The sequence below is a fragment of the Caretta caretta genome, chromosome 6, assembly GCF_965140235.1.
Source record: "Caretta caretta isolate rCarCar2 chromosome 6, rCarCar1.hap1, whole genome shotgun sequence".
NCBI classification, from domain to species: Eukaryota; Metazoa; Chordata; order Testudines; family Cheloniidae; genus Caretta; species Caretta caretta.
In genome coordinates, this window is record NC_134211.1 from 85,308,994 (window position 1) to 85,333,392 (window position 24,399).

Consider the following 24,399-nt stretch of genomic DNA (forward strand, 5'->3'; position numbering starts at 1 on the left):
GATAATGAGACCTAGACTCCCTATCAGAGATGTATGTAATTAATTCCCAGGGAATGAGAGGGAGAGGGCTCTCCACCATCATCAGAAGCTGAGAAGGAGAAGCAGCACTCCTCCTTTAGTAGTGGAGACATTGTGACAGAGATGCTAGACAGACCCTCTATGCAACTTCTGGCTGGTACTACAGGTGTGCTCTGTACCAGGGTCTAATAAGCAGTCAGTACCACTATGGGGTACCTTAGTGAATGCTAATAGTGAGACCACTATCAAAGAGACAGATTACTCTCTAGGTGCCATGTAAGTCCTCAGTACCAAGAACTCTGGTACCAAAGGTAAGTGAACAGACTGCATTGGTACAGGGATAGTGAGTACTATGCGCTTTGGTGTGGGCAATTTCTTATGCACTGAAGAGATTGGTACTAAGGATTGGTGACAAGAGTCTGCATGTGTTGCAGAAGGACCCTTTCTGGGCTTTGCATTACTCTTCTCCAAGGGTAAATGTGGAGTTTTACACTTTTTAGGGTTAGAATCTTCCTTTCCTCCCCTGCTAGGACAGCTATTATCAGCTGAGAAGGAAGATCCTTAGGCTATGTTTACACTATAGCCTATGCTGGCATAACTTCTGCTGCTCAGGGGTGAGAGTATCCCCCCTTCTCCCGAGTGACATAAGTTACACCGACATAAGCACTTGGTGCGCAGCACTATGTTGGTGGGAGAGCTTCTCCTGCTGACATAGCTTCTGCCATTCATGGAGGTGGTTTTATTAGGCCGATGGAAGAGCTCTCTCTTGCTAGCACAGAGCTTCTTCACCTGATGCGCTGCAGCAGCACAGCTACATATGGACAGTTGCACCGCTGTAGGCATGCCCTTTGTTACTTGCACATCAAAGCAGTGCGCTGATGAGATGATGGGAGTATTTTTAAAAGATAATTGCTCTAGGTTTTCAGCCTTCGTTGCTCCTGGATCTGAGGAGGGATGCATTGATCTTTCCATAAACCCATTGGTGAGTGTGGCTCCCTAGCTTTTTGTGTTCTTTTTGAGAAGGACTTACAAATTGAGTGCCTATCAACAATATGCCCTTCTCCCAAATACATTTAGCATCTGGTGTTCTTATCATTGAGGGGCATTATTCACATGAAGGACAGTTCTTAAACCCCAGACACTTCTACTCTGATACAGCAGAGGCAGGATAAACTAAAGGAATGAATTAAAAAGCAACACTGCACTAAACTATTCACTAAATCGGGGTGGGCAAACTTTTTGGCCTGAGGGCCGCATCTGGGTATGGAAATTGTATGGTGGGCCATGACTGCCTGGTGGGGGAGGGGGGCTCTATAAGGAATGTTACTGAGGTGGGGAGAGGGGGGACTCGGAGTGTGGCGGGGGGTAGGGGGAGAAAATGCTCTACAAGGGCAGTATCAGGGACTCCTAGGGGCCCTGCCAGGAGCGACACCAAGGCGGCCGTACCAGGCACCGCCATGGAATGCTAGCTGGGACGGTTGCGGTCCCTGGGTGGTTTCGAGGCTGTTGAGGGTGGGGCCGTAGGAGACTGGGAAGGGATTGGGTGCGCTGCTGCATGGGGCGGGACTGCCACGTAGCAGCGGGGTTACGATCCTGGAAAAAGCATGGTGAAGTCACGCCTACGCAGCATGGCTATGCATGCCAGAAGATGATACTCATCAAGGGAATTGAGAGTCGGGGAGCGCCGAGCGGAGCGGGGCAAGCCCCTGACCCCGCTCTCTGGCAGGAGCTTGAGGGCCAGATAAAAACGTCTGATAGGACAGAAGCGGTCTGTGGGCCTTAGTTTGCCCACCCCTGCACTAAACTAACAACTACCTAACAATCACTACCTAGAGCTATTTACAAACTATTAGGAGGCTGTCCGGTGAGCAAGAGTTCAAACACTGCAAAGTTCAGTGAGGGCTCAGATATTACGAAGTTCTGACCCAAAGCCACAGGGTGTGAGAAAGAACTGAGGAGCAGTTGGGGTCATCCTGCCCTTTATGTCCTTGGACAGAGGCATGAGGGCTCTCAGGGTACAGACGCAGTCCCCAACAGATACTGCTGGCAAAAGTGTGCAGGGTGCATGTGCACCATTAGTGGACTATATGGATAAGCACTAAAAGGAGAACATACCTACTTGAATATACTGTAATTATACAAGAACTATGGGGTACCTTAGTGAATGCTAATAGTTATTATTATAGAAATTATCTAATAATATGGCAGCCTTTCATCACTTGTTAAAGTATGACCTACCGTGCAGGGCCCGATGGCTCCTCTCTTGCAGAACTTAATACAGTTTTGATTGTGAGTTCCTAAAACAGAAGATGAAAATGTTCAAACTCAGTTGCCAGAAATGTCTCCACAAAAATCTTTAGAAAAAAATAACGGCCCTGCTATAAAATACACGGGCATATTCTTTTTTTTCTGTTGCACGAATAAGTCAACAATCCATTGTAATAAGAGCAAAAGCAAAACTGTAATTGTGGTCAATGCGTACAATTAAATGTGCACACTTCATTGTAGCAAATGGTTTAGGGTACAGATGGCAATGACCTTGTATAACGCTATACAAGCTTACTAGAAATCCATCAAAATGCACAGTGCCATCTAGAGTCAAATACATAACACTTTCTGAGGACTTGATGTGTCTGAAGGAATCAGCCTTGGTAATTATTCATTGCTGTGGGTAAAATGTGCAGCAAGTTTTTTTTCCTAAAGCTTCTCACAACCTGCCCCAGAATACATTCCGCGACCCCCAGTTTAAGAACTTCAGAAGTACACAGATCCATGACCCAGACTGCCTTCAGCTATGCTAAACTGTCACAGAGCCAAAACTTCATGTGCTGGAGTCTCCCTGATTTTATGTATTGTGGCCACCATGAAGGTGCACATTGGGGCTTTTGGCAGCCCCTAAGAAAATAAACCGCAAGTGGAATAAATAGTGCATCTAGAAACTTCAAGTCTTTCTCTTCTCTTTCTGAGCTGTTTAAAGCTGAGAAACTTTTCAAGTGATCACAATGACCAAGCATCAAAATGGTCAAAATAATGCATATTTACTTTTAGGAACATATGCAGAGACTTTTGATGGTTTTTGTTGATCAACAATAATTTCAAAATAACTACATGTTTAGAAGTTTAAAGCCTATTTTGACAAATTTTATGGACGTAAATCTTGTTTTCTACACACAAAGATCTAAAAAGAATATTAGAATGTCTAAATATTAGTAAAAATTACCTGGAACACTATACTACTAAAAAAAGACAGCTTGGTAGCTGCAGTACCATACACATATTCTCAATATTCCCACCTTAACATCTGTGAAATGAGACACAACTATGCCAGGAGTGTTTGGGTGTAGAGCTGGCAATTCACAATATAAGTTGGGAAAGCAGACCAGAGATCCCAACAGAACTTGTGCTTCTACTCTTGGTGCCTATGGATGGGGAAAAACAAAAATATTTACTCATGTTGCACTAAGAATGTGAAATATACAGCTACTTTACCTAAGGTTGAATTTTTGTTAAGTTTATCCTGGTGACAATATGGAGGCCAGAGAGAAACTCAAGCAGTTTGTATTTATCACAAAAAGTACAGCTGTGTGATATACACTAAGACTGCTTAAATAAGCTGCTGTGTTGAAACGGATAAGTCAAATTTCCATTACCACGTACTGGCTCTACATCCCGTATTACCACAAGAGAGAATAATTTAAATAGCCTTCGTGATGAAACACTGTTTCTATATATTTTTCTTACAAACACAAAATAGAAAATTTAAAAGGATAAATAATGCCTCTGCCAATCAAGCTGATCAGAAATAATGGAAAGGTATAAACATTTAAAAGTACAAACGCAAAAGCTAGCAATTTTAAGAGCCACCAGCCCCATTCTTGGAAGTCACTGTACAGCAACAACATTGAAGAATTTCAAGTATAACCCACTTTTAAGAAGAAAACACTGTAAAAATGAAAACATAATCCACCGTGTAATTTAAATTAATCCAATTTAAAACATTGAAAGAATTATTAAATTGTCTGCACTGGAAGCAGAAATGCTTCTCCCAATACAAACTAACAATTATGTAAATAACTGTACATGGCAGTCATTATAATTTTAAAAGGTGAAGGTTTGAGCTTTTAGTAATTGGGTAACCATAGCAAACTCCACAGAGATTATACTGGATGGTCCAAAAACTAAGCTGACATCATCTCAACCAATATACAGGGGAAATTATTTACCTTCAGTAGTTGTTTTCTAAGCTTTTTGCCAAGTATTTTGCCAAGAACCCCATTCTTGAGGCAAGAGGTCTCCAACATACACCACCAACAGAGCTCTGAATATTTCAAGATTTTGAAGAGAGCCAACCTTGCTCAGTTAAAAATTAAATATCTCAGGGTGTATACAGAGCAAGATGACACCGACTCATGGTGAGCATTAATTGAAGGTTGTAGTATTATATGAACATCCCTGGCTAAAAGGTATTTAATTGCTTCTGTGGATCATGGAGTGTTTTGTATAATTACAATGTAATATCTATGGTATACAATGCACTTCTCCTAAAATGGAGGATTATCAACACAAACGCCAACTGCAACATTTTTACTTCTTAGTAGTCCCAAAGGATACATTGCAACATCAGTACAAAACCTACTACATTTAAATTGCCATGTATAGGATAAGCAGCTATGGACCAATAAAAAGCTTTCCTTCCCCTTAAAAGTTTGTTAATGTCACGTCTTCTAGAAATTAAAACAAAACAAAACAAAACCTCTGGATATGCATGTGGGTGATGACAGATGAAATAAACACCTTTATGTGTGGTCTCTTAGTTAAGAGTTATCTCATAATTGTTCCTGAAATTCTGAGGCTAAACAGACATCAGGAATAAACAGCAAATTTTTGCATTCTTTATATTATACCTGCTATATAGGATTTTTATAATGTCATGTATTAATGAACTGCTTGGTGATTTCAATAATAAAGCATTAAGTTCTCTCTTTGGGACAGGTCAATACACACTAGCTGAAGAACAATGTTGCATAGTATTCTATTAAACTTCTCATGATTACATATAATCACAAAAGAGAATGAACTGATGAACACTTACATTGAGAAAAGAGGAAGAAGCCACTCTACCAGCTGCAATAATGAAATCCATAATAAGCATGGTAGCACCAGGCAAACCAAGTGAAAAGAACTGAGGAGAGCAGTGCTTGATGATTGTATTAACAATATCCTTGGAGAGGAGAAGGGAAAGAAGTATATCACATTCATTAGATAAACAAAAAAGCACACTGACAATGGTAATTATGCTCACTACTGAGCAAAATCTGCATAATTTAAAAATTTACTAATCAACTGTAGAGTTCAACAGGTTGCTTATAACCATTCATTACACTTTCTACTGAGGTACTTATAATCAACTATAGCAAGTACTGCTTATGACTGTAACATGCTTATAATACCTATTAAGCATTTATTAATCCATTATAAATTATTTGTAAATGGAATCTTAATATAAAGAATGACATATTAAAGTGTCTTGAAATGATTTTGTTTGCAGCTGTACATGACATGCTATATTAAGTGAATGCAGATTTAGTGAACCCATGAAATATATCATTAATAAAGATTTTAAATTTCTAAGTGTGACAAAGTTCCTCCTCTGCCTTGGTGGGTCCTGCGCTTATTGGTGGATTTGCTCACCTCAGAGGTTCACGGCAGCCCTCAGTTTGGCCACTTTCGTGGCTCAAATCTGCCGTTCACTCAGTTAGCCTCATCACTGGCCAGCATGGGGAAAGGAAGAACAATCCCCGAAGTCTCTGCTGATTCACCTAGTGGATCAGGGAACAGGCCAGAGACCTTCCCCTCTGGTGGAACCCACAGTCCAGTTCAACTCCTCCAGTATCAAGTGGGAGTTGGAGGGTTGGGGGGGGGGGGAACCCAGGCCCGCCCTCTACTCTGGGTTCCAGCCCAGGGCCCTGTGGATTGCAGCTGTCTACAGTGGCTCCTGTAACAGCTGCATGACAGCTACAACTCCCTGGGCTACTTCCCCATGGCCTCCTCCCAACACCTTCTTTATTCTCACCACAGGACCTTCCTCCTGATGTTTGATAATGCTTGTACTCCTCAGTGTTCCCGTAGTACGCCTTCTCACTCTCAGCTTCTAGCGCCCCTTGCTCCCAGCTCCTCACACACAGGCCGCAAACTGAAGTGTGCTCCATTTTAAACCCAGGTGCCCTGATTAGCCTGCCTTAATTGATTCTAGCAGCTTCTTGATTGGCTGCAGGTGTTCTAATCAGCCTGTCTGCCTTAATTGTTTCCAGAAAGTTCCTGATTGTTCTGGAACCTTCTCTGTCACCTTACCCAGGAAAAAGGGACCTACTTCACCTGGGGCTAATATATCTGCCTTCTATCACTCTCCTGGAGCCATCTGGCCTGGAGGGAGAGGGAGGGCGAGGGGTGCTGTTCCTGCTGCTAGGCTCTGGGCTCTCCCTTCTGCTGTTGCTGCTCTAGCTGCTCCCCTGGCTGGGCCAGATGTCACGCCCGCTTCTCTGCCACCTGTTTGCTGGCTGGCTGCTGGACCCCCCCACCCTCGGGTGCTGCTACTGCCCCAACTGCAGCCCCTGGGGGGGGGGGGGAGCCTGCTGGTCCGCTCCCCAGAGGAGGGGAGTGAGGGACCCCAGCCCCAGCCGTTGCTGCCATGGACATCACCACCTGAGAGGGGTCCTTTCTGCCTGCCTGGACCACCACCTGGAATTCCTGGAGCTGCTGCTGCGGAGTTTGCTGCCTGGAGCTGCTGAAGCCCCGAGGAGAAGAAGAGGACCATCTACCAGTGGAGGAGCACCTAGAGACTTCGCAGACCACTGTGGAGGGGGCCTTTTGAACTGAATAACTTTCAAACTGTGCTCTTGTGGTGGGGGCTTTGACTGTGTTGGTGGGGACACAGGGGGTGTGGCGTGGAGCTGCCCCCCGATCCATCCGTGTCCCCTCCCCAACTCCCACCACTACCACCACCGTTGACCCCTCCACCACCTTCCCTGGCTATTTACCATCTGCCTCAGCTCCTGCCTCTGGACTCAGCTGCTTGCTTGGCTTGCCATGCAATGATTCCACCATTTGGGCCAGAAGCAACAGCCAGCCTAAACAGACTCTTTGTGCAAGCGCACGTGGGCACACATGCCTCCCCCGGACTGCCCACCTCACAGCTTTGCCCTTTGCTACCTGCCCCATTTGCCCTTTGCAGCCTTTTGCTCCCCCTTTTGCCCCAGCCCCCCTTTTTAGCTTCAGATGGCTTGTCTGCCCACCCATTTCCCTCTGCAATCTTTGTTTTGTTTGCCCCGCCCCAGCCTCTGAAGCTAGCCCCTTGGTTTTCCTGTCCTACCTCCAGCCCGCTTAGCCCCTTGCTCCGTGCGCCCATGTCCCCTCCCATGCGCTTGTGCCACTCCCCATTTTAGTTTAGTCCCTCTTCACTGCACCCTCAATGCTGTTGTATCCCCCCTCCTCTAGTGCAGCTAGAGGAGCCGGAATCCCAACTTATGTCGGTAACTGACCCCTAGCCCCTTTTTCCCCTCCCATCCAGCCCACCCCTTTTGGCACCTTCCTCCCCTGCCTGCAGCCTCGCGGGACAAAGTGGTCGACCTGCTTCCTCTTTCCCCTCCTCCTTCCAGTGTCTCCTCTTCCCTCCCTGCTCATGATGGCGAGGAATGAGACAGGTGGGGCCCCTTCAGAAAACCCCACCGCCCCCCCACCTGCCGCCCCATTGCCCCCCCGAGCCTCTACCTCCGCTGCCACAGCCGAACCACCTGCTACTGCCCCCGCTGGGGCACCAGCAGCGGTGGACACCGGGATGACCTCCGCTACTGCCACGTCCCTCACCCCCTCTGACCTTGGGGAAGCCCCCCAGCTGGCAGCAAGGGCCAGGGTAAAAAGAAGGGTAAAGGCCCCGCAAAAAAGACCAAGCCCTCCATGGCAAGGGCTGCCCCCACTGCCGCGGCCCCACCACTGGCCGCAGCGTCCCTCCCCGCTGTTCCCTCCACCAGCTTGGTGGGTGCCCCTCCTCCGGCTCCCAGGGCGTACACCCAGCTGGCGGCAGCCCCCCTGCTTGCCGCTATATCATCTTTCCCGCCCACCGCCTCTTCTACCATCTATAGCGGCTGGGGCCCCTTCCTGACCTTGACCAGGAAGCATGGCGTCCGTTGTCTCCTGGTGCCCGCCTCGGCCCAAGTAGAGACCTATGTGTGGGCGTTGGCGAGGTTGGCGTGTGAGGGAGAGGCGCTCAAGAGGTCATTCCTGGTTCCCTACCAGGGGGCCCGTTACCGGGTGCACTACTCCACGAGGGAGGCCCGGTGCTACCTCTGCCGGGCGATGGGGCACGTCTGGAGGAACTGCCCCTTGGCCTGGCAAGGAGGCGCATCCGGGACCCCTGAGCCCCGGCAGGGCGCCGGCCCCATCATTGCCAGCGCCCCTGGCTGCCTGGCGCCCGAAGCCACCACTCCTCCTTCCCAGTCCACCACTGCTCCTGCTCGGGCCCAAGGGGCACCTCCCCCACTATGCCCAGACGAGCAGGAGAGTCCCGCCTCCACTGCACGCAATCTGGCAGGGCCTGTAGAGGAGGGTGCGGCAGGGACAACGCCAGGCATGGGAGAGGGCACGCCCAAGGGGGAATCTTCCCTCCCTCGTGCTGCCCCACTGTTACCCCCCTGAGTCCCTGACCTGACCCCTGAGAGCCAGCCCCCAGATGATGCCATGGAGGACTGGGCCTTAGTACAGGGGAAGTGGGGCAAGCGGAAAGCTCAAGCTCTGCTCCTTCCATCTGATGCGGAGGCCCCCCGGAAGACCAGGATGCGTGGCACCGATGCCGAGCCTTCCGCTTTGCCCATGGGTGTGTTTCATCCACCAGTGCCAGCTGGGGAAGACTTGGCAGCACCGGAAGGTAGTATCTCCCCTCCACGGGAGTCCCTCCCCTCCAGGGAGCCCATCCTGCCCTGGTACCCTCTGAAGCCCCTGTGAGCACCGAGGCGACCATCGCTTCGGGTGCCAGCGGGGACAAACCCGGGGTGGTGGAAAGCGATCTCCTCTCCATATATGAGGAGACCGAGGCCCTGGGTCTGACCCCGGTCGCCCAGGGGGAGGATGACACTTTGCCAGCGGGCCTCGATCTGGGCAACCTCACTCTAGCCCCCCTTTCCCCATGCTTCCTCCCCCTAACAGAGGGTCCCACCTCTGAGGAGCCCCTGTACTCCTCCATCAACCCAGCCACAGAAGGCACCCCGCTGATGGCCACCAAGCCTGTTGAGACGACAGCCAGTGGCACGCGACCGGGACCCAAGCCACCAGGGGCACCCCTCGTTGGTGTGGAGCAATCAACCTCCTTCCCAGGCGTGGCCTCTACAGAAGACAGTCCACCTCCTGATGCCGTGGCTACCAAACCCACCAAAAAGCCTGAGCCCGGCATCGCTGAGAGCCCCCTTCCCACCCCCCCAACCCTTGAGCCTGACTGAAAAGTGCCACCGCCCAGTTGCTCGGCTTCTGGAGCTCAGAATCTCGCCTCTGCCCCATCCAGTTCCGGACTGCAGCCCTGCCCCTGATGCCGACCCCGTCCCTATCTCCTCCACCTCCCGTGATGTTACTGCCACCCCTAGGGCTGTCTCCTTCCCATTTGCGGTAAATGACCCCCAGGGAGCGGTCTTTGTGTTTCCCTGTCCCGACCCACTAGGGGCTGCTATCTTCCCTCCGTTGCCCCCTACTGCCCCAGAGTTCGAGGCGGGCCGCTTGGTGCCAACCCATCGGGCGCCACGTTGGTGATCCGCACCTTGCCTGACCATCTCGGTGGGCCACGGGGCCGTGCCAGGGGCCCGGTCCGGGGATAACCAGGAGTCAGTAATCCCACCCCCCCATGCGCTGCGAGAGGAGCTGCAGGAGTTTTTAGAAGATGTCTGTGGCTCCCACAACAAGGTACAGCTTGCTCTCCAGCAATGGGGGGACTTTCATCAGATCTTCTGGGCTGCGAGGGCCCTTATGGGGGAGGGTAAAAGGACCGAGAAGCAGGCCGCCGCGGCCTACCAGCAGGTCCACGGCTTCCATGACTCGTTGCTCACCTACGGGGTAGGTCACGGTTTGCTGCATAGCCCAGTGGGGGCCGCGAGCGTCCCTGCCAGCTAGGATCCCCCCCAGCCCTCCTCATGGCACCATTGGTCATCGTAACATTGAACACCCGGGGCTGTAGGATGGGTCTCCGCAGGTCCCAAGTGCTCTGCTTCCTTTGGGAGGGGGGATACTCTGTGGTTTTCCTGCAGGAAACCCATACGGATCCGGCTGCAGAAGACAGTTGGCGGCTGGACTAGGGGGACAGGGTCTACTTCAGTCCTATGAACCGTGAGATAGCTAGAGTGGCAACCCTGTTCTCCCCCGACCTACGGCCCGAGGTGCTGGGGGTCGCCGAGGCTGTGCCGGGCCGCCTGCTGCACCTGCGGGTCTGTATGGAGGGGCTTGTGGTCAACCTCGTTAACGTCTATATCCCGACATCGAGCCTGGAGCGGCTGCAATTCTATCAGCAGGTGTCCGCCTTCCTCGGCGCCCTGGAGCCTCATGAGTGCCTGGTCCTGGGCGGGGACTTCAACACCACCCTCGAGGAGCGGGACCGCTCACGGACCGAGCAGTGCCCGGCCGCCACGGACGTCCTCTGGGAGATAGTGGAACATCACTCCCTGGTGGACATCTCGCTCGACCACCACCCAGATGACATTTCCACGTTCACCTTTGTCCGGGTGGAGGCCCATCGGTCGCGCCACTCCCAACTGGACCGCATTTATTTATCACGCTTCCACCTTTCATGAGCACACTCCTCCAGCATCCAGCTGGCTCCATTCTCTGACCATTGTTTAGCCACCATGATGGCCTTCCTCTGCACGGGGAGGCCAGGGACGGCCTATTGGCATTTCAACAACAGCTTGTTGGAGGATGTGGGCTTCGTGACGTCCTTCCGGGAGTTCTGGCTGGCCTGGCGAGGGCAGCGGCGTACCTTTCCCTCAGCGCAGTGGTAGTGGGACCTGGGGAAGGTGCGCGCCCGGCTTTTCTGCCATGACTATACCTGGAGCGCCAGCCAATGGAGGGATGCGGCGATAGAGCAGTTGGAAAGGGAGGTCTTAGAGCTGGAGAGGCGTCTGGCCGCCAGCCCTGAGGATCTGCCCCTCTGCGAAGCATGCCGGGAGAAGCGGGAGGAGCTCCGGGCCCTCGAAGATCATCGGGCCCGGAGCGCCTTTGTTCGATCCCACATCTGTCTTCTTCAGGAGATGGATTGCAGCTCCTGCTTCTTCTATGCCCCGGAGAAGAGGAGGGGGACCAAGAAACACGTCACCTGCCTTCTGGCAGAAGACAGCACCCCCATCACGGATCTGGTGGAGACGTGCAGGAGGGCGAGAGCCTTCTACGCAAGCCTTTTCTCCCCAGATCCGACCGATCCTAACGCTTTCAGAGTGCTCTGTGAGGAGCTCCCTAAGGTCAGTGCGGGCGACCGAGACTGGCTAGAGCTGTCTCTCACTCTGGCCGAGTTCTCGGAAGCCCTCCATCGCATGCCCACCAATAAATCTCCGGGCATGGACAGGCTGATCGTGGAGTTCTACCACGTGTTCTGGGACGTCCTCGGCCCAGACCTAGTCACCGTCTGGGCCGAGTCTTTGCAGAGCGGGGTCCTCCCTCTTTCGTGCAGGGGAGCCATGCTCGCCCTATTGCCAAAGAAAGGGGACCTCCGCGATTTACGAAATTGGCATCCCGTCTTGCTCCTCAGCACGGACTACAAAGTTGCGGCAAAAGCAATCTCGCTCTGGCTAGGGTCCGTGCTGGCGGACGTGGTCCACCCAGACCAGACCTACACTGTCCCGGGCCGCAGCATCTTTGACAACCTATATCTGGTCCGGGACCTTTTGGAACTTGGGTGTAGGGAGGGTCTGTCGTTCGCCCTCCTGTCCTTGGATCAGGAGAAGGCATTTGACAGGGTGGACCACGGGTATCTCCTGAGCACTCTGCAAGCATTTGGCTTCCGATCCCAGTTTGCGGGTTTTCTCTGGGTGCTGTACGCCTCCACAGAGAGTGTGTGGTCAGGCTCAACTGGACCCTGACCGAACCGGTCAGCTTCAGGCGAGGAGTACGGCAGGGGTGCCCCCTCTCGGGCCAGCTGTATGCTCTGGCGATCGAGCCCTTCCTCTGTCTCATCCGCAGGAGGTTGACAGGGTTGGTGCTGCAGGAGCCAGAGCTGCGGCTGGTCCTGTCGGTGTATGCCAATGATGTGCTCCTCGTGGTCCAGGACCCGGGCGACTTGGCGCGGGTGGAGGCTTGCAAGGCTATCTATTCGGCAGCCTCCTCCGCCCGGGTCAACTTGGTCAAGAGCTCTGGCCTGGTGGTTGGGGACGGCTGGCAGGCGAGCTCCCTCCCACCCGCGCTTCAGGCCATCCAGTGGAGCGCGGGTCTGCTGCTCTATCTCGGCGTTTACCTTTCTGTGACACATCCCTCTCCGCTGGAGAACTGGCACGATTTAGAGGGCAGGGTGATAGACCGGCTCCGGAAATGGACAGAACTATTCCGGCGCCTCTCTCTTCGAGGGAGAGTGCTGGTTTTAAATCAACTAGTCCTGTCCATGCTCTGGTACCGGCTCAACACACTGGTCCCAGCTCCGGGTTTCCTGGCCAACCTCTGGACATCGATTCTGGAGTTCTTTTGGTCAAGACTGCACTGGGTCCCTGCAGGAGTTCTCCATCTACTGCTGGAGGAGGGAGGGCAAGGCCTGAAGTGTCTGCACACTCAGGTCCATGTCTTCCGCCTCCAGGCCCTGCAGAGGCTCCTTTATGGTGCAGGTAGTCCGGCGTGGAGCATACTGGCGCATGCCTTCCTGCACTGCTTCCGAGGGCTCCGATGCAACTGGCAGCTCCTTTATCTCCATCCAAGAGGTCTTCTGCGAGACCTCTCCGGTCTGCCGGTCTTCTACCAGGACCTCCTCCGGACCTGGAAACTGCTTTCAATGACCAGGTCCGTGGTGGCCACTGAGGGGGCAGATCTCCTCGCGGAGCCCCTGCTACACAACCCCAGCTCCGTGTGCAGGTGGCGGAGTCCCCCTTGGTGCGCCAGAGGTTGGTCCTGGCAGAAGTCACAAGAGTCGGAGAACTCCTGGACTACGACCGGGGAGACTGGCTAGATCCCCTGACGCTCGCTCAGCGCATGGGGCTCTCCAGACCTCGTACTCCCCGGAGCGTACTTCAGGAGGTGAGGGCTGCTTTGCCGCCCACTGCTCGGGTTTACCTCGACCGGGTCCTGCACGATAGCACGCCCTGCCCACCCTCCACCGCAGGCCCACCGGAGCTTTCCATCGGGCCCCTGCCCTGTGGACTCAACCGACCTCCCCGCCCCTTCACCGTGAGCTGGCTGCACTAGCTGCAGCTGGTCTGCTTCCAGACCGCGCCAAGGAAACATCTATACACGCTCATGCTCCATATGCTTCACGTCCTCATCCTCACGTCCCACACCGATACAAAATGGCGGGACCTCCTGCCACCTCTGGAGGGCAAGGAGCCCCAGTGGGCCAGCCTATATTCCACCTTGGTCCCAAGGCCCGCCGGGGATACCAGTTGGCAGCTCCTTCATGGAGCCGTGAGCACGGGCGTGTACTTGGTGTGGTTCACCCCTATTCCAGACACCTGCCCCTTTTGCGGCGTGAGGGAAACCCTGGCACACACATATTTGGAGTGTGCCAGGCTACAGCCCCTATTCCGGCTCCTCACGAATATTTTATTACGTTTCTGGTTGCACTTTTCCCCTCACCTTATTTATGCACTCCCTATCCGCAGCTTCACAAAGTCACGGGATCTCCTGGTCAACCTCCTCCTGGCCCTAGCTAAAATGGTCATCTATAAAACTAGGATGAGGAGGTTGGCCGATGGAGTCTCCTGTGACTGTGGGGCCTATCGCTGATCCTCTGTCTGTTCACATATCCGGGCAGAGTTTCTCTGTACAGTGTCCACTGACTCCCTTGACGCCTTTGAGGAGCAGTGGGCACTGTCCGGGGTTCTGTGCTCAGTGTCCCCGGCCGGTTCCCTTCGTTTGACCCTTTGACCACACTCCTGTCCCTGTTATTTCATTAGTTGTCCCCCGTATTTATTTGGTGTCCAGGTCCATTAAATCCCCCTATTAGGCTGGGGGGATCCTTTAGCAGAAAGCCCGCCCACTTCCCAGATCCCAATAGGATCACTCTCCTGTAGCCATCTGGCCCGACCCTGTCACATAAGGTACATATTGTGATTTCTCTAAGAATCTATGAATTGCTTAAATCTATGAATCTGCATGTGGACAAGATACAGTCAGTATAAAAAACTCCCCAGTTCACATGCAAATAAAGAATATAATCCTTCTCTGAAAAAATTCTCTAAGAGACAGACTTTGTAGCATACCTTGATGATCAATCTTAACATGCAAATTTGCAATTCAGTAGGAGAGAAAATGTAGTTTAGTGGTTAGAGGAGGGGAAAACTGGAAGTTAGGTCTCTTCAGTTCAATTCCTAGCTACATGCTGACTGTCGTCTTCAGCAAGTCTTATTCTGCCTCCATTCAAATCAGTTAAAATTCTACCATTGACTTTCATGGGAGCAGAGTTGTTCAGGCCTTTAACCTCTGTGGGATAGATCCACAAAGGGATTTAGACACCTAACTGCTACTTTAGATGCCTAAATCCAATATTTTAGCTCCACTGAGATCTCAAAACCCCCACTCAGTTGCTGCCTAAACCTGGAGGTGCCTAAATTCTCTAGGTGCCTAACTTGCTGATGGTGGGCATGTGAAAAGCTGCCATGCTCCCAGGGACAGTGGACTGAATATCTACCAGTCTCTGTGTGCTCTCCTGAAGGAACTCTGCCTGGATGCCCAGTGATGTGGCTATGTGGAGTAAAAGGTCCTGGAACACCTTAAAGCCCTTCAGAAGAGAAGGGGAGGATGAACCAGGCAGCACGGCATCATCCAGTAATGAGGAAGAGGGTCTTGGCTGAGCAAAAATTGGCTCTCGCCCGCCCCCCAAAAAGATGTATCTGGAAGTGATGACTCCGGTGGCTTCTCAGGGAGGAAGACAGCTGATGCCTGGGCTTTTGGCTGATCCAAAGTCACCACCGTTGACCAGGCAGGTGACTTCAACTTTGAATAAGATGAAGAGTGGGATCTCTGCAAGCGAGGAATGTCCCACTGAGTCCAAGGTGGCCACTGATATGGGTAGGACATTGGTGACCAGTAGAAGCCTGGCGAAGGACCTCTGTCCTGGCCACATGCCAATTCTGGGAGCCACATTGGGCCATTGGCAGCCCCCGGAGTTCATTAGGAGATGCGTAGCAGGAGGGTGACAATTGACTTGGAATCAGAGCCCCTGGATCTCGGAGACATGAGTGGAGCAATGCCTGAGGGAGCCAATAGGAAGTCCAATTCATCCACTGTCCAAAACACGGCAAGAATCAGCTCCCCCGATGAATGCAGTGCTGTCAGTATCGAGCATGTCAGTGCCGCAGGCAGCACTGGTCCTGGAACAAACAGTGATACCAAAGCATCCAAATGCATCGATGTCCAGGATGATGAGAGCCCCCATGGGAACAGCCGAGGTGTCAAATGTAACAGAGCTAAAGAGAACCCCGGTTCCAATGTCCCCCGCACTGATTCCAGTACCAGCTCCATGCCCACCACCAGGAGGAAGTGTCTAGGTGCAGTGCTGAGGGGCACAAAGGTTCAGCGGGGCGCTCCACTGGAGGGCTGCTGAAGGCGCGAGCATCGCAAAGTCCTGGACCAGCGGTGAGGACAGAATGGAAAGGTAGAGCAGGTCTGCTAGACTGGTACTGGCATCACCCTCCTCGGGACCTGGAGGCCAGCACTGTAGTCAATGATACAGGGTTTATGCCCTTCCCACTTGGTATCTGTGCCATCCCACATGCCAGAACTGGTCCCATGCCGGTCTGTGCTTTTCTTGGGTGAGGCAGAGGAGTTGCCCCGCGACCTGGAGTAGTCCTGATTGGTCTTATGAGACCTCTTCCTTGGCACCAATAATGGAGAGCAGCTCCTTTGCCTCTTCGGAGAAGCACTTGCTCTGGAATGAGAGCCTGAGGGCCATCTTCAGCCTGAGGAGGGCTTCAGTACTGGATCAGGATGCATGGCTTGTTCAAGCAGATGCTGCTTGAGGGGAAGGTCCCTGCGCCACCCGAGTACACTTCTTGAATGATCTACAGATTGAACAATGCTCTGTAAGGTGGGCCTTGCCAAGACAAAGCAAGCACCTCATGGGGGGGGTCACTGTTAGGGATCGCCCCTCCACATGAAGGACATTTAAACTCTGGTGTGGGCATCAGCAGGGCACACTATCAAATAACACTCTCTACTAACCACTAACACTGAGTATATACAATAAACTAGTCTAAAACTAATGGTGCCGCCCCTCTATGGGTACTGCTAGGCAAAAGTCTCTGGTTATGGAGCGCTGGCCACGCATACACCTAAGTGCAATACATGTCTGCATCTACTCACGCAAATATGAGCCACTAAGAAAAAAATTTAAGCCACGAAATGTCTTTAGTTTCTTTCATGCATTTTAACACTAACTGATCTGTTCTATATTTCCTTTCTCTAAAAGGAAGAACATAAGGGGAAAATTTACTTCATTTAATTCCTACAGCACAGCTAAGGGAGAGGATTTCAACTGTCAGCTAAAGAATCACACTAAATGGTTCCCTGGAAATACAGTAAATTCTGAAAAAATAGCAGTGTTGCCCAGTCTCACAATATTTGGTGTTTTTCTAAAAAGCACCCCCTGCTCTCCTGGGTCCTCCTATTTCATGAGAACCTCAGCTTTCATAAAACAGTAAGTTTATAGACTTCATGGGTGTGGAGAAAAGCTTGAAACCATGACCCACATGTGTCCTAAAGGCTCAGAAACAAGAAAAAACTGCCAATTTTTTTTTTTTAAATCCTATGGACTTTGGGGCCTGACCCATGACTTTTGAACACTTGGATGGCAACACTGAATAATAGTTAAAAAGACTCTAAATACTGTAGCATATAATTGCTTTAATATTTCTTCAGCCTTCTGTTTACTTTGTGAAGATAATTTCAAAGTTCTTCTGTCATATGGAAGACCTAAGATTGGAAACGAACCGTTTTGCTGTTGCACAGGAACAAGTGAAATTTCATTTTTTACAAAGCTCACAAGTGATATCTCAATAAGGCAGAAATAGCATCAGGGAATGAGGGAAAGAGAAATTAAGACAGAGGAAAAGAAAGGTAATCAAAAGCAGCACAATATATGAAAAAAATGTAGATAGGTTCCTTTTGTAAAAATGTAAGATCACTGCTAAATCACTCATAGGAAGATTCTGATTTGAATAGGTTTACCAGAACTAACATCTTCCTTACTGTGATGGGTTTTACCAACCCCACACTGAGGAGGAGAGGGTTAGGGAGCTTCTATGGATGCAGGAAGCTTTGCTCCCTCACCTCAGCTGGGCATGCTCCCAGTGGAGGGAGCATTCAAAAGGGAGCAGCTCAGTTCAGTCTGGGCAGATGGAGCAGGAGAGCAGTTGGATGCAGCAGCCTCCTGTACAGGGCTCCAAGAAGCCAGGACTGGGCCTCACAGCTAAGCCACTGCAGACCTTCAACTACAGGGACTGCGGGTGATGAGTCACTGCCAGCAGGAAAAGGTGCTCCACAGACAGACCTGAGAGGACATCAAGTGGGATCCCAAGGCAGATCAGTGGCACTGAGAAGAACAGAAGTTGGGGGTAGGAAATGACTCAGGGAACTGGAGTAAGGGTGCCAGTCCCTAAGTCACCTGTATGACAATTATTTTGAAGTCAGAACACAGTGGAGCAAGGTGGGCTTGGGTTCCCCTACTCCTTCCCCATCCATACTGTAGCCACTAGGCAATGTGACCGTTCACTCTCACCATTGGGTGATATTATCTTGAACTGTAGCTGCTAGGCAAGGCAGCCATTGACTCTCACCATGGGGCAGCAGTGCCTCAGACTGTAGCCACTAGGCAAGGAGGATCCTGGCTCTTGCCATTAAGTGACATAGTGGCAATATTCTGGGCTAAGTGCTACTGCTGGCCTTGGACACCCCCCACCTGCCCGACACTCACCATCTGCCATTGAATCACATATGTCTGGGAACAATCTTAGCCCTGGTCTACACTAGGAGTTGAGGTCGAATTTAGCAGCGTTAAATCGATTTAACCCTGCACCCTTTTTTTGACTTAAAGGGCTCTTAAAATTGATTTCCTTACTCCACCCCCGACAAGGGGATTAGCGCTGAAATCGGCCTTGCTAGATGGAATTTGGGGTACTGTGGACACAATTAGACAGTATCGGCCTCGGGGAGGTATCACAGAGTGCTCCATTGTGACTGCTCTGGACAGTGCTCCCAACTCAGATGGACTGGGCAGGTAGACGGGAAAAGGCCCGCGAACTTTTGAATTTCAATTTCCTGTTTGGCCAGCATGGCAAGCTGCAGGTGACCATGCAGAGCTCATCAGCAGAGGTGACCATGATAGAGTCCCAGAAGAGTAAAAGAGCTCCAGCATGGACCGAAAGGGAGGTATGGGATCTGATCGCTGTATGGGGAGAGGAATACGTGCTATCAGAACTACGTTCCAGTTTTCGAAATGCCAAAACATTTGTCAAAATCTCCCAGGGCATGAAGGAAAGAGGCCATAACAGGGACCAGAAGCAGTGCCGCGTGAAACTTAAGGAGCTGAGGCAAGCCTACCAGAAAACCAGAGAGGCGAACGGCCGCTCCGGGTCAGAGCCCAAAACATGCCGCTTCTATGATGAGTTGCATGCCATTTTAGGGGGTTCAGCCACCACTACCCCAGCCGTGTTGTTTGACTCCTTCAATGGAGATGGAGGCAACATGGAAGCAGGTTTGGGAACGAGGAAGATGATGATGATGAGGTTGTAGATAGCTCACAGCAAGCAAGTGGAGAAACTGGTTTTCCCGACAGCCAGGAACTGTTTCTTACCCTGGACCTGGAGCTAGTACCCCCGAACCCACCCAAGGCTGCCTCCCAGACCCGCCAGGCGGATAAGGGTCCTCTGGTGAGAGTACCTTTTAAAATAGTATACATGGTTTAAAAGCAAGCATGTTTAATGATTAATTTGCCCTGGCATTCGTGGTTCTCCTGGATATACTCCCAAAGCCTTTGCAAAAGGTTTCTGGGGAGGGCAGCCTTATTCCATCCACCATGGTAGGACACTTTACCACACCAGGCCAGTAGCATGTACTCGGGAATAATTGTAGAACAAAGCATTGCAGTGTATGTTTGCTGGCGTTCAAACAACATCCGTTCTTTCTCTCTCTGTGTTATCCTCAGGAGAGTGTGATCATTCATGTCACCTGGTTGAAATAGGGTGCTTTTCTTAAGGGGACATTCAGAGGTGCCCGTTCCTGCTGGGCTGTTAGCCACGGGGAGGAGGGAGAGGCTAGCCAGGTACCGGGGGGAGGCAAAATGCGACCTTGGAAGGAAAGCACATGAGCTATGTATGTAATGTTAACAGCAAGGTTTACCATGAAAGAGTGTACCCATTGTTCTAGAAAATGTGACTTTTTAAATATCACTGTCCCTTTTTTTTTCTCCACCAGCTGCATGTGTTTCAAAGACAACAGGATCTTCTCCTTCCCAGAGGCTAGTGAAGATTAGAAGGCGAAAAAAACGCATTCGCAATGAAATGTTCTCTGAGCTCATGCTGTCCTCCCACACTGACAGAACACAGACGAACGCATGGAGGCAGACAATGTCAGAGTGCAGGAAATCACAAAATGACCGGGAGAAGAGGTGGCGGGCTGAAGAGAGGGCTGAAGCTGAAAGGCGGCGGCAGTGTGATGACTGGAGGCAGGATTCAATGCTGAGGCTGCTGGAGGATCAAACTAATATGCTCCAGCATATGGCTGAGCTGCAGGAAAGGCAGCTGGAGCACAGACCGCCGCTACAGCCCCTGTGTAACCAACCGCCCTCTTCCCCAAGTTCCATAGCCTCCTCACCCAGACGCCCAAGAATGCGGTGGGGGGGCTCCGACCACCCAGCCACTCCACCCCAGAGGATTGCCCAAGCAACAGAAGGCTGGCATTCAATAAATTTTAAACTTTTCAAGTGCTGTGTGGCCTTGTCCTTCCCTCCTCCACCATCCCTCCTGGGATACCTTGGCAGTTATCCCCCTATTTGTGTGATGAATTAATAAAGAATGCATGAATGTGAAGCAACAATGACTTTATTGCCTCTGCAAGTGGTGATCAAAGGGAGGAGGGGAAGGTGGTTAGCTTACAGGGAAGTAGAGTGAAGCAAGGGGCCGGGGGTTTCATCAAGGAGAAACAAACAGAACTTTCACACCATAGCCTGGACAGTCATGAAACTGGTTTTCAAAGCTTCTCTGATGCGCACCGCACCCTCCTGTGCTCTTCTAACCGCCCTGGTGTCTGGCTGTGCAGAACCAGCAGACAGGCGATTTGCCTCAACCTCCCACCCCACCATAAACGTCTCCCCCTTACTCTCACAGAGATTGTGGAGTGCACAGCAAGCACTAATAACAGTGGGAATATTGGTTTTGCTGAGGTCTAACCGAGTCAGTAAACTGCGCCAGTGCGCTTTTAAACATCCAAATGCACATTCTACCACCATTCTGCACTTGCTCAGTCTATAGCTGAACAGCTCCTGACTACTGTCCAGGGTGCCTGTGTAGGGCTTCAGGTGCCAGGGCATTAAGGGGTAGGCTGGGTCCCCAAGTATAACTATAGGCATTTCAACATCCCCAACTGTTATTTTCTGGTCTGGGAAGAAAGTCCCTTCTTGTAGCTTTTGAAACAGACCAGAGTTCCTGAAGATGCGAGCATCATGTATCTTTCCCGGCCATGCCACGTTGATGTTGGTGAAACGTCCCTTGTGATCCACCAGTGCTTGCAGCACTATTGAAAAGTACCCCTTGCGGTTTATGTACGCGCCGGCTTGGTGCTCCGGTGCCAAGATAGGGATATGGGTTCCGTCTATGGCCCCACCACAGTTAGGGAATCCCATTGCAGCAAAGCCATCCACTATGACCTGCACATTTCCCAGGGTCACTACCCTGGATAGCAGCAGATCTTTGATTGCGTTGGCTATTTGCTTCACAGCAGCCCCCACAGTAGATTTACCCACTCCAAATTGATTCCCGACTAACTGGTAGCTGTCTGGCATTGCAAGCTTCCACAGGGCTATTGCCACTCGCTTCTAAACTGTGAGGGCTGCTTTCATCTTGGTATTCTTGCACCTCAGGGCAGGAGAAAGCAAGTCACAAAGTTCCATGAAAGTGCCCTTACGCATGTCGAAGTTTTGCAGCCACTGGGAATCATCCCAGACCTCCAACACTATGTGGTCCCACCAGTCTGTGCTTGTTTCCTCGGTCCAGAATCGGCGTTCCACCGCATGAGCCTGCCCCATTAGCACCACGATGCCCGCATTGCCAGGGCCCGTGCTTTCAGAGAAGTCTGTGTCCATGTCCTCATCACTCTCGTCACCGCGCTGACGTCGCCTACTCACCCGGTTTCGCTTTGCCAGGTTCTGGTGCTGCATATACTGCTGGATAATGCACGTGGTGTTTTATGTGCTCCTAATGGCCAAAGTGATCTGAGCGGGCTCCATGCTTGCCGTGGTATGGCGTCTGCACAGGTAACTCAAGAAAAAAGGCACAAAATGATTGCCTGCCCTTGCTTTCACGGAGGGTGGGAGGGAACGGTGGCCTGACGATATGTACCCAGAACCACCCGCAACAATGATTTAGCCCCATCAGGCACTGGGATTTCTACCCAGAATTCAAATGGGCGGCGGAGACTGCGGGAACTGTGGGATAGCTACCCACAGTGCAATGCTCCAGAAGTCGACAGTTGCCTCGGTACTGTGGACACACTCCACTGACTACATGCACTTAGAGCATTTGTGTGGGGGGGACACACAATCGACTGTATAAAAACGCTTTCTACAAAACCGACTTCTAGAAATTTGACCTAATTTTGTAGTGTAGACATACCCTTGGTTGTATTAATTACTACAACAAGGTCTTGAAAATTATGCTGACGAGGCACTCTCTTACCAGAACTTTTCTAAATTAGCTATTAGATTGCTTTGTGAGCAAGAGAAACTACTGGAACTTACATCTCTCTACAAGAAGCAAAATAACCAAAAACGTATAGCTGTCTGCTGTAGCCTGGACTCACTGTTCACACGTATTATAGTTACATAGCACCAGAGGTTTCTATGCCATTTTACAGGCAAATGAAGACTGCCCCGAGGAATTAAATCTAAATTACATTGAAAATACTCAGATAGCGACAAAATCAGAAGATTAAAAGTGAGGTCAGAAAAGAGGAAACTGGAAAACAAGTTCAAACAAAGGAATGATGTGGTCTGAGTGGCAAGGGATGAAGATGATTTTCACGGCAGTATTTTGCCTTCAATTTCTTTACACCTCTCAACTAATTATCAACTACATTTAACTCTGCAAGATTGCTTCTTCCAGTATTTTCAGAGAGGTATGGGGCTTGATATTGCTCCTACCAAAGTCACTGGCAAAACTGTAACTGACTCCAATGGAGGTAGGATTGTGTTACTGGTGAAACTCAGAAAAAGTACCAAAATGTTTTGGATTTGTAAGCTCCTACTTACACTTCTCTAATAGCTCCGGAATGAAAAATTTTTATTTGACTGAAAGACTGCTAATAAAAATCAAATCTGATCTTTAACTTCTCCTACCTACTTTTTCGGAAAGAATTCAGTCTTCACTCTGATCAGCTCATAGGCCTTCATTTGTTTGTAAAAAAAACCTAACAGTTACCCACCTTTTCGTTCTTCAAGGATGTGTTGCTCATGTCCATTCCATTACCCATCCTCCTGCCCCTTAGTCAGAGTTGTCAAGAAGGAACCAAGAGGGCGTAGAGCTGGCAGTGCCTGATATACCAGCGTATGAGCGCAGCACTCAAGGGGGTGACACAACCAGCCCTATGGATACCGCTAAGGCAAAAATCTCAGATGGCCATGCATGTGGGCGTGTGCACACTTACAATGGAATTGACATGAGCAAGTACTTGAAGAGTGGGAGTTTGCCTATATTACCGATCTGACAGGTATAAGGAAAAAGCTTGACCTTCACTGAAGGGATCCTGACCAGAAAAAGAAAGAAAGAAGAAAAAAAAAAAGATGCTAATCACTTCAAGTTTTAAAAAAATACTCCAACAAAACCAGCATTCTAAATTGGCTTGGATTACCATATGGAAATAGGACAATGGTATCTTGGGCAAAGATCATACTTTCTTTATGCATTTGAATAAGTTAATATGATGTATGGTTTGTTAACTGTTTCCTTTTGTACGGTATACTTTCCATGGGTCAGCGATGTGGTCTATATATAGAATGGGGAGCTGGCAGCATCAGGGGTCTCAACCCAGCTCTGACAGTCACTTAACCTTTTCATAAAAGGTTCCTCCACTGAAAATTAGGGACAATACTACCTATCAAATGGAAGTTAATACTGTGAAAATTAGCTAATTATTTCTATCAAAGTAGTGAAGATTTATATTATGTATACTAAGATAGATTTTGGTTTTACTACAAGCACTAGGTATGGCGCAGCATGTAATTGCACCAACCAAGTAACAGACCAAGAACCATGTTGTGACTCAGAGCCAATATGGTCCTTTGTTCCTACTTTGCTCCTGGGATGGGAGGAAAGGGAAGTAGCAATCTGAACCAATTTTGTACTTGGCACAATTTCTTTCCCACCAGCCCAACTGCAAAGGTCGGTGCAGTGAAGGGAGGAAGGGAAGTCTCCCAGAAGTTGCTTGTTTCTCCTTCCTCCATGCTGCAACCTTTAATATGGATAGCACAGCCTGTGCAGATGAAAAACGGGGCACCTTTTGCCTCCTTACACCCCTGCACAAATGTGTATAGCAGGTTATGATTGTGCTCATTACTATGAGCATGATTTACCAAGGCAATTGCTCAGCAATAGGATATAAGCCAAAGTACTGATTTTTAATTACCAACTTATTTTAATTGAAAATCCACCCAGTATTTTCTGATAGAGAAGTGACTCCATTTCAGTTATACTGTACATCCTCATCTGAATTTAAAAAATATATATATAAAAAATCTACTTACCTGATCAACATGAAGAAGTCCACAGTGCATTATATTGTAAAAATGAGTTAAAAAATCCCTGTTTGGGGAAACATCTTGTCTTCGCTTCATTGTATTACAAATAAGCTTATAAGCATGTAGCTTGCCTTGTTTGTATTTATCAGTCAACATGGTTGCCTACAGTTTTTTACAAAAAAAGTACTTATTACACAAACGAAGTAACAGGTTAA

At 50.1% G+C, this 24,399-nt stretch overlaps 1 protein-coding gene across 9 annotated transcripts in view; it reads right to left on the reverse strand.

Annotated features, from left to right (window-relative positions):
- The window catches only part of RALGAPA1 (Ral GTPase activating protein catalytic subunit alpha 1), a 238,149-nt gene that overhangs the window by 113,150 nt on the left and 100,600 nt on the right, over positions 1 to 24,399 (reverse strand). For all 9 annotated transcript variants that reach the window (XM_048855930.2, XM_048855931.2, XM_048855932.2 and 6 more), the window contains 4 exons: positions 24,191 to 24,346; positions 5,111 to 5,239; positions 3,312 to 3,437; positions 2,257 to 2,315 (listed from right to left, as the gene is read on the reverse strand). In XM_048855930.2, coding sequence (XP_048711887.1) covers positions 2,257 to 2,315; positions 3,312 to 3,437; positions 5,111 to 5,239; positions 24,191 to 24,346 — 470 coding nt within the window. The remainder of the gene's footprint in view (positions 1 to 2,256; positions 2,316 to 3,311; positions 3,438 to 5,110; positions 5,240 to 24,190; positions 24,347 to 24,399) is intronic.